Genomic DNA, 15722 nt, shown 5'->3' with positions numbered 1-15722 from the left:
GATCTGAGCAGTGCCATAGTCTAAGGTTTGCAAGGAAACTACTGCTATCATTAACACTGTTAAGTTTTAATTTTTGTATCTAATCGATGACACAAGCCCACAGCACATTCTGCATGAGATTGAAAACCTCAGAGGCTATAAGGTGGCCAGTGTAAGAAATGCAAGCTCTCACATAGTAGAGCAACAGGGGATGTTCTTCCTGGTTTGGGGCTAAGGTGCATTATTAGAGTTGAACAGAAGATGTTTCACTCTTCCTCTGGCTAGAATAACCTGGCGTGGAATTATTTATTTTTGTTCCCTTGCAGCACACAGACTATGATATCCATCAGCTTCCCTTATTGGCAGTGGATGCCAAAAATAGCAATGCACTCCATTTTCGTCAGAATTTCACCCAGTGAGTGTTCTGGCATAAGGTGAAAACTTTGATATGCACAATTGGTAATTATTACAAAGGAGATAGATTTCACTGTAAACATTCAAACAGATCTAATTATTCATTTGTATGGATCCAATATAACCAATATCTTAATAATGCAGTACAGCCATGCTCACAACACCCGCAGAATATTCAAATGAAGGACAGATGGACAGTCTGATCAAAAATTCCAATTATACCAAGGTCCCAGTGAATTTTTTATACATGTGTATGCTCCAGATTCAAATAGTTTAAAAATTGTACTACTTTGCAGAAGGTACATCACATCATTCTATGTAGCAAACATCTCAAATTCAATTACAGTATTGATGTAACCCTCACCATAATTATCAGAGATGCATTTAAAGGGAAGCTCGATAAGCACATTTTAGGAGAAAGGAATAGAAGGATATGATGATGGTGGATAGAGGACCATGTAGAGTGTAAACACCAGCATGGACCTGTTGGGCCGAAGGTCCTGTTACTGTGCTGTAAATAGTTTGTAACTTTGCAATTAGTGCTGTGTTCCAACACCGTTGTGCAGTGAGGTACACTGGAGCTTCATTGGACAGGGGAGTAGGATACAAGTTGTGTCACAAACCCCGAGACAGCAAGTTCTCACTCTTAACCAAACTGTCTTGAAGAGTCCGGATAGCTCCCCACAGAAAGAGATGGGGAAGGAAAATAGAAGGCAGAATCACATTTGGCTGCTTCCATATTTCTTAGTTTTGATTACAGATCAGCATCGATCCAAACCCTGCCATCCTACAGGCGGGGATGGTACATGGTACACCAAGACCAGAGGGTATGGGAAAATAAATAACATTCTCCAATAACTAAAACAGTGAGTTAGCAAAATGCTGTGTGACAGGATGGTAGACTGCATCTGTGAGTGTGTGAGTTAATACTTCACAGTTGTGGTGTGTAGAGTTACAGCACTCGCCTACGAAGGGAACAAAGATCAATACATCATCCAGCAGCTGGCTCAGATTGTTGGAATGGGAAAGATTGAAAATAGGGCAAAGAAAAAGCACTGTTCCATCTGTATTATTGAAAAATAATTATCTAACTCAATCTGATCCATTGCACATAAGTAGTATGTTCTATAAAAACCTGAATTACTACCTTCCAGAAATCCTGCTGGCAGCCCTCCAGGACCATGCTAACAAATTCCATAATCCGGACTATAATTGTGCATTTACTGTAATTGTATTCGTCTCTCTCTCTTGGACTAAAAAGTATGTCCTTGATCCCACAAGCAAAGCTCTCCTGTGCAGCTGTGATGTCATGCATTGCGAGATTTTTCAGGAAGAAATCAATGGCTTTCATGAAGCCAGATTTTTGGTAAGTCCCTGCAAAGGGCAGAAAAAAACAACATCTGTGAGATTTAGAACAAGGCGTTATGCTCAACTTTTCAACAACTTCCATTCTTCTCCCCTCCCTCCCATGTTGCATCATCAGAACAAAATTTCACTGACACACCAAATTTACAGTGGACAACCACATTTTGCAGTGTTCATAAAACATGATCCAGGGAATTATAGATTTACTGGCCTGACACCTTTATCAGAAAACATGCTGCAGTCTGTATTTAATGAAGCAATTGAAGAGTAAAGGCAATACTAATTGGAAAACATGGGTTTAAAGAAAGATAGGACATGCCCTAGAATTTACAGGAACTTTGAGGATGCTGGAAAATTGGGGCAAAAATTGTAGGCTATTGTGGATATATATTTATATTTTCCATTGCTAAATCATAACTAAGACCGCCTATTTCCACCTCTGTAACATCACCCGTCCCCGTCCTTGCCACAGCTGCTGCTGAAACCCTCACTCATGCCTTTGTTACCTCCAGACTTGACTACTCCAACGCACTCCTGGCTGGCCTCCCACATTCTACCCTACGTAAACTAGAGGTGATCCAAAACTCGACTGCCCATGTCCTAACTCGCACCAAGTCCCGCTCACCCATCACCCCTGTGCTCGCTGACCTACATTGGCTTCCAGCTAAGCAACACCCCGATTTCAAAATTCTCATCCTTATTTTCAAATCCCTCCATATCTCTGTAATCTCCTTCAGCCCCACAACCCCAAGATGTCTGCGCTCTTCTAATTCTGCCCTCTTGAGCATCCCTGATTATAATCACTCAACCATTGGTGGCTGTGCCTTCTGGTGCCTAGGCCCCAAGCTCTGGAACTCCCTGCCTAGACCTCTCAGCCTCTCTTTTGTCCTTCAAGATGCTCCTTAAAACCTACCTCTTTGACCAAGCTTTTGGTCACCTGTGCTAATTTCTACTTATGCGGCTCGGTGTCAAATTGTTTATCTCATAATACTCCTATGAAGCGCCTTGGAACGTTTCACGACATTAAAGGCGCTTTATAAATAAATACGTTGTTGTTGTTTTGAAATAATTTCTAATCACCATCTCTCTTCCAGCTCATGGAACTAATCTTCTTTCCCACTTTCTTACCCCTACACTGGTACTACTTCTCCCCCTCATCACTATGCTGGCTTATTGTCAATTCTCCATGCCTTTGCCACACTATCCTTTTCCAACGCTTCTCCTCCACAGTCCAGCTGAGTGGGACTGCCCTTGCAAGGTTCCACTCTTACCTATCCAGTCGTAGCAAGATAATCTCTTGCAATGGCGTCTCTTCCTGTCCCCACACCGTTACCTCTGGAGTCCTTCAAGGAATTATCCTTGACCTTCTTCTATTTCTAAACAATTGCTACCCCTCGGTGACATCATCTGAAAACATATCAGGTTCTACATGCACACTGACTGCACCCAGTTCTACCTCATCACCACCTCTCTTGACCCCTCCACTGCTTCTGTATTTTCAGGCTGCTTGTCCGACAACCAATCCTGGATGAGCCACAATTTCCTCCAAATTAAGCATTAGGTAAACATGAAGCCATTGTCATCAGCCTCCATCACAAACTCCATTCCCTCGCCAGAGATTCCATCCCCCTCCCTGGCCACCGTCTCATATTGAACCAGACTATTTGGAATCTTGGTGTCCTATTTGATCCTGATCTGAGCTTCCAACTCTATATGCTCTCTATCACAAAGACCACCAACTTCCACCTCTATAACATTGCCCATCTTCGCCCCTGCCCATCAGCTGCTGAAACCCTCATTCATACTTTTGTCACCTCCAAACTCGACTATGCCAATGCTCTCATGGCCGGCCTTACATCTTCCACCCGTCCTAAACTTGAGCTCATCCAAAATTCTGCTGCCCGTATCCTAACTCGCACCAAGTGCCACTCACCCGTCAGTCCTATGCTCACTGACCTACATCGTCTCCCAGCCCACCAATAACTCAAATTCAAAATTCTCACCCTAGTGCTCAGATCTCTCCATGCCCTCACTGTTCCCTATCTCTCTAATCTTCACCAGCCCAGAACCCTCCAAGAACTCTGCATTCCTGCAACACCATGCATCCCCCACTCCCTTCACCCTACCATTGGTGGCCGTGCCTTCAACCATCTAGTCCCTAAGCGCTGTAATTCCCTCCCTAAACCTGTCAATTTTTGTCTGTGAAGTACCTTTGAACAATTTCCTATGTTAAATGATTATATAAATGTAAGTTGTTCATGCTAGCACTATTCTATCCGCTCCACCCTGATTTACACTGGCACTTTTCCCTTTTCCCCAATTCATGCAAGCGCTATTCTTCCCAGCCCTCCATTAGTTCACACCAACAGTCATTCCCCTCCTTCCAACAAAGTTCATGCTGGCATTCTTCTCTTCCCCCTCCCCTGCTCTTCATAATTCGCACTGCCATTCGTTTTCCCTCCTTCTCTCTTCCCAGTTCAGAGAACTAGTCATCCATGATTCACCCTTCACTGCCACCTTCAACCTCACGCTGATGCTGCTCTGGAGATCAATCAATGCTGCTGCTGCTGCCTGCTGTAGTTGGGAATTCTTGATCTTACAATAGTTTTCTCTGAGGGGCAAGTTGGATACCACAGCAGGACAATTTTCACAGATTTAATGATTAAAAACATTGTTGTGATTTTCCCTGGATATGACAGAATTAATGGAGAAGGACGAAATGGAAAATGCTGGATATACACAGCATGCTCAACATCTGAAAAGTGAAATAGCTTAAAATTTCAGTTGTTGACCCTCACCTTGATGAGCACAAAAATTATAATTTAATTGCCCAATGGAGCAAATATGTAAACTGTACATTGAATGCAAAATTATAGAAATAGAAACTCACCCAGAAGTTCATTGGATTTGACCATACGCAGCTCTATGAATGTATTGTAACAGTCTAGAGCTGCCAGAAACATATCCATCCACTGCAGAGTAGCTCTTACACTGAAGGGCTCTTGTAGATCATTAAGTGTGGGATGAAAAATTATTCCTGAACATTTGTCGTGGTCATTCCCAGCACCCTCAAACTTATTAATCAGAAATGAAACATCATTTTTCTTTAGAATTTCATCCAACCAAGATGATGGTGTTTTGCTTCCTAAAAACAAATACACAGACGGCATTTACAAATACTTCAAGTCATATAACTACTTGAAACAGCAGTGGAAAATCTGACAACACAATGCTGCTGTGGAGTGCCAATGCACAATGCCGCAACTAATGTAGTGCAAGTTGAGTTTGCAGTGTGACACGGTTGAATTTCAAATTCAGTTGGAGGGTGAGAAAGTTGGTTCTCAAACTAGTGTCCCAAGTTTAAATAAAGGAGAATACAAAGGTATGAAGGCAGAGTTGGCTAAAGTGGACTGGGAAAATAGATTAAAGTACGGAACGGTTGATGAACAGTGGCAGATATTTAAGGAGATATTTCATAACTCGCAACAAAAATAGATCCCAATGAGAAGGAAAGATTGTAAGACAAAGGGGATAACCATCCATGGCTAACTAAGGAAATAAGGGATCAAATTGAAAACAAGGGCATACAATGTGGCCAAGCCTAGTGGGAGGCCAGAGGTTTGGATTTAAAAGCCAGCAAAGAACGACTAAAAAAAAATTATAAAGGGCTCAATTTTCCCCAAAGCATTTTTTTGGCGTACTGGAAGAGTTACGCTCAATTTTTTGGGGCCTAAGTACGCTAAAAAAAAATATTCTAAATTTCCACATTGGATTTCTTCATTTTGGCGTGGCGTAACCCAACCTTTAGTTGAGCCTTGATCTGCGCCAAAAAGATCGGGCTGCCATGGTAACCAGGGACACAATGCGAGCTGAGGCTGAAAAGTGAAGCATACAGCCAGTTCCTAACACATTACAAGAATTGAAAAACACATAGCAGCAACTTACCTCCAACCCCGCCCGAAGGGCTTGCCGGTCCGGTCCCATTCTCGGTCCCCATTCTCCCGGTCCGGTCCCATTCTCGGTCGCCATCTCTCTCTCTTGTGTGTGAACCAGGGCAGAGATTGGGACCGGACCGGGAGAATGGGGACCGAGAATGGGACCGGACAGCCTTTGGGCGGGGTTGGAGGTAAGTTGCTGCTATGTGTTTTTCAATTCTTTTAGTGTGTCCGGCATCTGCTGTGCCGATTTCCTTACCTGCGCCGATTTCCTAAACTCTGGGGAAGGTTTTTCAGCAGAAGCCATATACGCTGGCCTAAGCAGAACTGGAGTAACTCTCAGCTGACCAAACTTCCCTAATTGGCGTGGGTAGCTGGTTACGTCCCCTTCAGCTGAAAAAAAACTGACCTAAAAAAATTGTAACTAACTGAGTTACACTGGTGCAAATTGATTGGGGAAGCTGTGGTTTTTCAACTTAGGCCAAAAAGAGCAGCCTGCTCCAAAAGAACGGCGCAAATCACTGGGGAAAATTGAGCCCAAAGAGAGGGAAGATAGATTATGAGAGTAAACTAGCATGAAGTACAAAAACAGGATAGTAACAGTTTCTACAGCTACATAAAAAGAAAAAGAGTGGCTAAAGTAAATGTTGGTCCCAAGAGGATGATACTGGGGAATAATGGAGAACAGGGAAATGACAGAGACGTTGAACAAATATTTTGTCTCAGTCTTCACGATAGAAGGCATTAAAAACATTCCAATAGTGGATAATCAAGGGGCTATAGGGGAGGAGGAACTTAATACAATCACTATCACTAATGAAGTAGTACTTGGTAAATCAATGGGACTAAAGGCGGACAAGTCCCCTGGACCTGATGGCTTGCATCCTAGAGTCTTAAAAGAACTGGCTGCAGAGATACTGGATGCATTGGTTGTAATCTATCAAAATTCCCTGGATTCTGGGGCAGTCCCAGCGGATTGGAAAACCGCAAATGTAACGCCCCTATTTAAAAAAGGAGGCAGACAAAAAGCAGGAAACTATAGATCAGTTAGCCTAACATCTGTCGTTGGGAAAATGCTGGAGGCCATTATTAAGGAAGCAGTAGTGGGACATTTGGAAAAGCATAATTCAATCAAGCAGAGTCAGCATGGTTTTACGAAAGGGAAATCATGTTTGACAAATTTGCTGGAGTTCTTTGAGGATGTAATGAGCAGGGTGGATAAGGGGGAACCAGTGGATGTGGTGTATTTGGATTTCCAGAAGGCATTTGATAAGGTGCCATATAAAAGATTACTGCACAAGATAAAAGCTCAAGGGGTGGGGGTAATATATTAGCATGGATAGTGGATTGGCTAACTAACAGAAAACAGAGAGTCGGAATAAATGGGTCATATTCAGGTTGGCAAACAGTAACTAGTGGGGTGCCACAGGGTGCTAGGGCCTCAACTATTTACAATCTATATTAATGACTTGGATGAAGGGACCGAGTGTAATGTAGCCAAGTTTGCTGATGATACAAAGATGGGTGGGAAAGTAAATTGTCAGGAGGACACAAAAAATCTGCTAAGGGATATAGACAGACTAAGTGAGTGGGCAAAAATTTGGCAGATGGAGTATAATATAGGAAAACGTGAGGTTATCAACTTTGACAGAAAAAAATAGAAAAGCAAATTATAATTTAAATAGAGAAAAATTGCAAAGTGCTGCAGTACAGAGGGTACCTGGGAGTCCTTCTGCATGAAACACAAAAAGTTAGTATGTAGGTGCAGCAAGTAATCAGGAAGGCAAATGGAATGTTGGCCTTTATTGCAAGGGGGATGGAGTATAAAAGCAGAGAAGCCCTGTTACAACTGTACAGGGTATTGGTGAGGCCACACCTAGAGTACTGCGTACAATTTTGGTCTCCGTATTTAAGAAAGCACATACTTGCATTGGAGGCTGTTCAGAGAAGGTTCACTAGGTTGATTCCGGAGATGAGGGGGTTGACTTATGAAGATAGGTTGAGTAGGTTGGGCCTATCGACATTGAAGTTCAGAAGAATGAGAGGTGATCTTACCAAAACATATAAGGTAATGAGGGGGCTCAACAAGGTGGATGTAAAGAGGATATTTCCACTCATAGGGGAAACTAAAATTAGGGGACATAATCTCAGAATAAGGGACTGCACATTTAAAACTGAGATGAGGACGAATTTCTTCTCTCAGAGGGTTGTAAATCTATGGAATTCTCTGCCCCACAGAGCTGTGAAGGCTGCGTCATTGAATATATTTAAGGCGGAGTTAGACAGATTTTTGAGCGATAGGAAATAAGGGGTTATGGGGAGCGGGCAGGGAAGTGGAGCTGAGTCCATGATCAGATCAGCCATGATCTTATTAAATGGCAGAGCAGGCTCGAGAGGCCAGGTGGCCTACTCTATTGCTTATGTTCTTATGTTGTTATGTATCCGCTGCATTGTTTTGGGAAGCACTGAGTGGGAGCTAGGCATCTAGAGGAGACAAGGAATAGAATACTGGAGGGAGGGAGGAAGAACATGTGTGTGCTTCGTGGTAGCGTGGCACCAGTACAGCGTGTAAGCAGGTCACCATGCCTGCCATCTCAAGCATGGTTCATGCATGAGCCAAAGAGACCAGTGAAACCATTGGGGGGAAAAAAAAGTGAGAAATTTATAAACTCAAATGTATTTTTTAAAGTAACAGAAAAGCTTAAGAGTTCTTTCAATTGAATTAATCAATCCTGGAAGACCCTGAAACTAAATGAATTGAAATCGAAAAACAGTACAGTGTATTTAAAGAAAAGTGTTGTACTTAGTAAACAAACTGTATAACTGACATAAAAAGAGAAAATGCTGGAAATATTCAGCAGGTCAGGCAGCATCTGTGGAGAGAGAAACCGAGTTAATGTTTCAGGTCGATGACCCTTCGTCAGAACAGGAAAAAATTAGAGATGCAACAGGTTTTTAAGCAAAGTGTAGGGGCAGGGAAAAGTGGGGCGGCGGGGGAGGTGGAAAGAACAAAAGGGAAGGTCTGTGATAGGGTGGAAGGCTAAGAGATTAAGAGACTATAGGGATGATGGGGCAAGGTAAAAGGAGATGGTAATGGGGCAAGTAAAGAAACAAAAGATGAGTCTAGATAGGGTGTAAATGGAAATGGCAAAATCATCAACAGCTGCCATTAGAAAGAGAGAAGAAAAAAGAGAAAAATAATAGGGGCAGGGGTTATGGTCTGAAATTGTTAAACTCGATGTTGATTCCAGAAGGCTGTAAAGTGCCTAAATAAAGGTTGAGGAGCTGTTCCTTGAGCTTATGTTGAGCTTCGTTGGAACAGTGTAAGAGGCCGAGGATGGAGAGATTAGAGTGGGAGTGGAGAATTAAAGTGACAGGCAACCAGTAACTAAGGGTCACACTTACAGACTCAATGGAGGTTTTCTGCAAAGCGGTTACCCAATATTTGGTCTCCCCAATGTAGAGGAGACCGCATCATGAGCAGCGAATACAGTATACCAAGACCAAGTTGAAAGAAGTAAAAGTAAATCGCTGTTTCGCCTGGAAGGAGTGTTTGGGGTCCTGGAGAGTGGGAAGGAAGGAGGTAAAAAGGCAGATGTTGCATCTCCTCCACTTGCATGGGAAGGTGCCGTGGGGAGGGGGTGTTGGGGGTGATTGAGGAGTGGGAGTGGACGAGGGTGCCGCGGAGGGAGCGGTCCCTTCGGAATGCTGAAAGGGGCGGGGAGGGGAAGATGTGTTTGGTGGTGGGATCACACTCGAGGTGGTGGAAATGGACGAGGATGATCCGTTGAACATGGAGCTAATGGGGTGAAAGGTGAGGACAAAGGGAACCCTATTGTGGTTCTGGGAGGGAGAGCGAAGGGGTGAGAGCAGAGGTGCAGGAAATAGAATGGACACGGTCGACGGCCATGTCAACTACAGTAGAGGAGAATCCTCGGTTGAGGAAAAAGGAAGACATGTCGGAAGCACTAGTGTGGAAGTTGTCAGAACAGATGCAACGGAGACGGAGAAACTGGGAGAATGGAATGGAATCCTTACAGGAAGGGGGGTGGGAGAAAGTGCAGACGGGTAGCTATGGGAGTCGGTGGGTTTAAAGTGGATACTGATCGAAAGCCTATCCCCAGAAATGGAGACAGAGAAGTCGAGGAAGGGAAGGGAAGAGTCAAAGATGGACCATGTGAAGGTGAGGGAAGGAGGGAAATTGGAAGCAAAGTGCCAAGGGTATTGGTGAGGCCACACCTAGGGTGCTCCTTACAGTTTTGGTCTCCTTATTTAAGGAGGGACATACTTGCATTGGAGGCAGGTCAAAGAAGGTTCACTTGGTTGATCCCTGAGATGAAGGGGTTGACTTATGAAGAAAGGTTGAGCAGGTTGGGCCTGTACTCATTGGAGTTCAGAAGAATGAGAGGTGATGTTATTGAAGCATATAAGATAACGAGGGGGCTCGACAAGGTAGATGCAGAGAAGATGTTTTCACTCATGGGGGGAATCTAGAACGAGGGGGCATAGTTGCAGAATAGGAGGCCGCCCATTTAAAACTGAGATGAGGAGGAATTTCTTCTTGGAGGGTCATAAATCTGTGGAATTCTCTGCCCCAGCAGAGTCATTGAATATATTTAAGGCGGAGATAGACCGCTTTTTGAGCGATAAGGGAATAAAGGGTTATGGGGAGCGGGCAGGGAAGTGGAGCTGAGCCCATGATCAGATCAGCCATGATCTTATTAAATGGCAGAGCAGGCTCGAGGGGCCAAATAGCCTACTCCTGCTCCTATTTCTTATGTTATGTTCTTATGAATGATTTCCAGCATCTGCAGTATTTTGCTTTTGCATAACTGACAGTAATGTTGTAGCAATAATTAACTAACATGTCAAAGTTACATGAAACTTGAATATTTTCCACTATTTTTCTAAAAAATTACAGAGATAAAAGAAATTAAAGACATATTTATTATGAAACAATATAGGTTTTCCTTTTTAAAAATAAAAAAACACACCTGACAAAAGGGGAACTAGCTCATAAAAGAGTTCCATGCATTTGTGTCGACATTCTGTTTGGGGTCGTCCACATTGAGCCAACAGCCACATGACAATGTCTGTTAAACACACCGACTGATCTGAGGAAAATCCCCTGTAGAAACCAAATGTAAAAGATATTAACAACATTATAGTTGTCTCAATTCTGTACATTTTTACAAACAATAAATAGCTACCTGTTCACATTCCTTAGAAAGAAAGACGACTTGCATTCATATAGTGCCTTGCATGACCACCAGATGTCTCAAAGCACTTTACAGCCAATGAAATACATTTGGATTGTAGTCACTGTTGTAATGTAGGAAATGCGACAACCAATTTGCGCACAGCAAGCTCCCACAAATAGCAATGACCAGATAATCTGTTTTCTGATAACTCCCCTGTTCTTCACCGAAATAGTGCCATCGGATCTTTTATGTCCTACTGAGAGAGCAGACGGGGCCTCGGTTTAACATCTCCTCCAAAAGACGGCACCTCTGACAGTGCAGCACTCGCGCAGCACTGCACTGGAGGGTCAGCCTAGATTTATGTGCTCAAGTCCCTGGAGTGGGATTTGAACCCACAACCTTCTGACTCAGAGGCGAGTGTTCTACCCACTGAGCCACAGCTGACACTTAGTATAGATATCAGCCACTAGTTGTGCAAATTATTGCCATGAGTATTTTTTGTATCCAGATTATTCCAAGTCACAAGGTTTAGGCTTTAGGAATTTCTCAGTCCTTGAATTTGTAAAGCTTTTCACTTCACAAAAAAAAATTCACATTTTATTTTTTCCCTTCTGTCTTGTGCATAGTTCTACAATTGAGAAGATATTGAGGAGGCTTGCTGCAAGACTCTTATCTAGACTCTCCTTGAACTTGTTGGCTGGAGTTACATGTGCGTGAATTTCTAACCCAATTTTTTACCTCCCCTCCAGTGAGGAAGTGCCTGACTTCTAATCAACAGCTCACCGTAGGGCTCATTTTCCCCAGGAGTTGCTCTGTTTTTTTTTTGGAGTAGGCTGCTTTTTCTGGCCTAGCTTAAAAATCCCCGGTTTCCCCAATCAATTTGCACCAATCAATTTGTAACTCACTTAGTTACATTTTTTTTAGGTTAGTTTTTTTTTCTCAAAAGGGGTTTTACCAGCCACCTACGCCAGTTCTGGCCATTTAGCCAACTTTGGCCAGCTAATAGTTACTCCATTTCTACTTAGGCCAGCGTATGTGGCCACTTGAGAAAACCCTGATGGAGAGTTAAAGAAATCGGTGCAGGTAAGTACGTCAGAGGCCATTCGGCCTGGGATAGGGAAGGGATGCGGAGAGGACCTGGACCTGAACCAACCAAGCAATTAAAATAATAAATAAAAAATTAACCTACCTTCAGCATCAAATTGCAATTTTCCTTTCTGCACTCGGCCCGGGAAGGCAGCGGACCGGTGTGGGAGGCCACTCGGCCTGGGCTAGGGGAGGGAGAATGCACCGGGAGGCCACTCGGTCTGGGCTAGAGGCGGGAGGGAGCAATTCAATGGAGAGGCTAGTTTGGGAGAAGAGGAACTCTGTGGTCTGCATCCTGTGTGTGGCGATCACAACTTCCCTGCACACTCAGCTCCAGTGTAGGCAGCAGAGCTATCATGACATGCAGCAACAGATTGATCACAATTAAAAGCAACTCCAATTAAAAATCTTCAGAATAAAATACTTACTTGCTTTTGAAGTCTGGTTTCCTTGCACATCTGCAGCAGTGTAGTGCCCAGTACCGAGAAACTGCCCTCAGCTCAGACGCAGGCTGGATAAGACTCAGGTGCATGGCTGAGGTTTCTTCAGTGCAGCCCTGGTCAGTATGACCGTCCTGGCTTATCGCATTGTAAACAGAGGCCCATGGAACTGGCCCTGAAGACTGCACTTCATGCGAGGGCTCCTCATATCTGCAGCATGGAAGGCACGCAGACTCGGAGCGGTACTGCACATGCGCGGCCATCACTATTCTCCACTGCGCATGTGCAGACATCCCGGCACATTTTCCAGTGCAGAACGCAGGCTCTACCCCCCGAGGCGACTGGCCACGCTGCGCGGCAACAAAGAGAAGAGACCAAACAGCGGCCAAAGTTGGAACATTTTTTTCTGGAGCATCTCCGGACGTACTTAAGCGGCGCAACTCAGGTAAGTACGCTAAAAAACAGGCTCGGCCAAAATTGAGCCCAATATTCCTATATTTGGGGTACTGCAATCTGCAGGTCAGCTTCATAGAAACATAGAAAATAGGTGCATGAGTAGGCCATTCGGCCCTTCGAGCCTGCACCGCCATTCAATGAGTTCATGGCTGAACATGCAACTTTAGTACCCCATTCCTGCTTTCTCGCCATACCCCTTGATCCCCCTAGTAGTAAGGACTACATCTAACTCCTTTTTGAATATATTTAGTGAATTGGACTCAACAACTTTCTGTGGTAGAGAATTCCACAGGTTCACCACTCTCTGGGTGAAGAAGTTTCTCCTCATCTCGGTCCTAAATGGCTTTCCCCTTATCCTTAGACTGCGACCCCTGGTTCTGGACTTCCCCAACATTGGGAACATTCTTTCTGCATCTAACCTGTCTAAACCCGTCAGAATTTTAAACGTTTCTATGAGATCCCCTCTCATTCTTCTGAACTCCAGTGAATACAAGCCCAGTTGATCCAGTCTTTCTTGATATGTCAGTCCCGCCATCCCGGGAATCAGTCTGGTGAACCTTCGCTGCACTCCCTCAATAGCAAGAATGTCCTTCCTCAAGTTAGGAGACTAAAACTGTACACAATACTCCAGGTGTGGCCTCACCAAGGCCCTGTACAACTGTAGTCACACCTCCCTGCCCCTGTACTCAAATCTCCTCGCTATGAAGGCCAACATGCCATTTGCTTTCTTAACCGCCTGCTGTATCTGCATGCCAACCTTCAATGACTGATGTACCATAACACCCAGGTCTCGTTGCACCTCCCCTTTTCCTAATCTGTCACCATTCAGACAATAGTCTGTCTCTCTGTTTTTACCACCGAAGTGGATAACCTCACATTTATCCACATTATACTTCATCTGCCATACATTTGTCCACTCACCTAACCTATCCAAGTCACTCTGCAGCCTCATATCATCCTCCTCGCAGCTCACACTGCCACCCAACTTAGTGTCATCCGCAAATTTGGAAATACTACATTTAATCCCCTCGTCTAAATCATTAATGTACAATGTAAACAGCTGGGGCCCCAGCACAGAACCTTGCGGTACCCCACTCGTCACTGCCTGCCATTCTGAAAAGTACCCATTTACTCCTACTCTTTGCTTCCTGTCTGACAACCAGTTCTCAATCCATGTCAGCACACTACCCCCAATCCCATGTGCTTTAACTTTGCACATTAATCTCTTGTGTGGGACCTTGTCGAAAGCCTTCTGAAAGACCAAATGCACCACATCAACTGGTTCTCCCTTGTCCGCTCTACTGGAAATATCCTCAAAAAATTCCAGAAGATTTGTCAAGCATGATTTCCCTTTCACAAATCTATGCTGACTTGGACCTATCATGTCACCTCTTTCCAAATGCGCTGTTATGACATCCTTAATAATTGATTCCATCATTTTACCCACTACTGAGGTCAGGCTGACCGGTCTATAATTCCGTTTTCTCTCTCCCTCCTTTTTAAAAAAATGGAGTTACATTGGCTACCCTCTACTCCATAGGAACTGATCCAGAGTCTATGGAATGTTGGAAAATGACTGTCAATGCATCCGCTATTTCCAAGGCCACCTCCTTAAGCCACCGCTATTTCCAAGGCCACCTCATTCAGCAACAGCACACTGAAGTGTCAAGATGTCACTGCCTTGTCACATGTATAATTTCAAATTCAGAATGGTTTCTATTACAGCATGTATTGTGCAGAGTTTTCAGTAGGTTCGGCAGCTTCTCTGAATAAGATGGCCAATTTAGTGTCAAACTAGATACAATTTTAGGCTGTGACAAGTAGCCATTGTTAAAAGACTTTTCCAACTCCTTTCATTTATAACCAGGAGAGTTCCATCTTGTTATACTGAGATGGAGTTGAACTTTGGTTCCAGAGTGCAAAGGATAATGCCAAGTTGGCTGTGCTACCCTGCGCACTATTTAACGACTGGTACACAAGCTTCTTTGATAACTGTTATATATGCAGACTATAGATATACTCTCTGTGTAATCACTGTATAGTTGCATAAGACTTGTTACCTGATGTATTATCAATAAGGCTTACACTGTGTATATACTATGCTGGTACCACTAGAAGATGCAACTGGTGGTACCAGCATAGTATATGGTGGCAGAGGCTGTCCACCAGAGGGCACTGTGGTGGGAGACTTGAGGGTCACCTGCATAGGTGTGCAGGGCCCAGTATAAAAGGCTGCCCACCATGCTTGTGCCTCACTCTGGAGTTACGAATAAAGGACAAAAGTCACTACAGTTTGAGTGCAACACATTGTCTCGTGGAGTCATTCATAAGTGCATTACAGACTTAACAATAACGTAGCAAGTGTATAAGTGATAGAGACCAGAAAGGTTACCAGGTTTGACCCTCCTCCCCATGTACTGAGTTAGCCACCTCAGCTGGCACTGTGGTGGGGACAATATATTTGCTCTCGGTGCCTTTGAGTTAAGGAGGGGCGGGGTTTGCAAATTAACCAGGGTTTGCAATCCTGATGACCCCTCTTGGAAATACATGTGTTGCTGAAGAGTGAAAACAGAATTGCATTTAGTTATGATACCATCCAGTCAAATATCCTGCTGAAATTCACCGTCAAAGTTGACACAGAAATAGTGATCACTTGAGTGGAGTACGAGAGGATGTCTGGCATCCATGGACCTGATCTCCAACAAGAAATCAACACTTTTTGGGGGGAGGAGAATATGGGGAAGAGAAGGGTCAAATAAACTGACATAATAGCAGGAGTTAATGGGGCGGAAGACACTTTTCGCCCGGGGCGGGGTGGGGGGGGGGGTGTCGCTACCTTCACCCGT

General features: G+C 44.1%; 1 protein-coding gene across 2 annotated transcripts in view; it reads right to left on the bottom strand.

Annotated features, from left to right (window-relative positions):
* prkdc (protein kinase, DNA-activated, catalytic subunit) overlaps positions 1-15722 on the bottom strand; it is a 364122-nt gene that overhangs the window by 233805 nt on the left and 114595 nt on the right. For both annotated transcript variants that reach the window (XM_070892539.1, XM_070892550.1), the window contains exons 30-32: positions 10688-10821; positions 4649-4903; positions 1541-1767 (exon numbers count right to left, since the gene is read on the bottom strand). In XM_070892539.1, the coding sequence (XP_070748640.1) occupies positions 1541-1767; positions 4649-4903; positions 10688-10821 (616 nt within the window). The remainder of the gene's footprint in view (positions 1-1540; positions 1768-4648; positions 4904-10687; positions 10822-15722) is intronic.

This window comes from Pristiophorus japonicus, chromosome 1, assembly GCF_044704955.1.
Source record: "Pristiophorus japonicus isolate sPriJap1 chromosome 1, sPriJap1.hap1, whole genome shotgun sequence".
Taxonomy (NCBI): domain Eukaryota; kingdom Metazoa; phylum Chordata; class Chondrichthyes; family Pristiophoridae; genus Pristiophorus; species Pristiophorus japonicus.
This window is presented reverse-complemented; position numbering and strand designations above follow the sequence as displayed.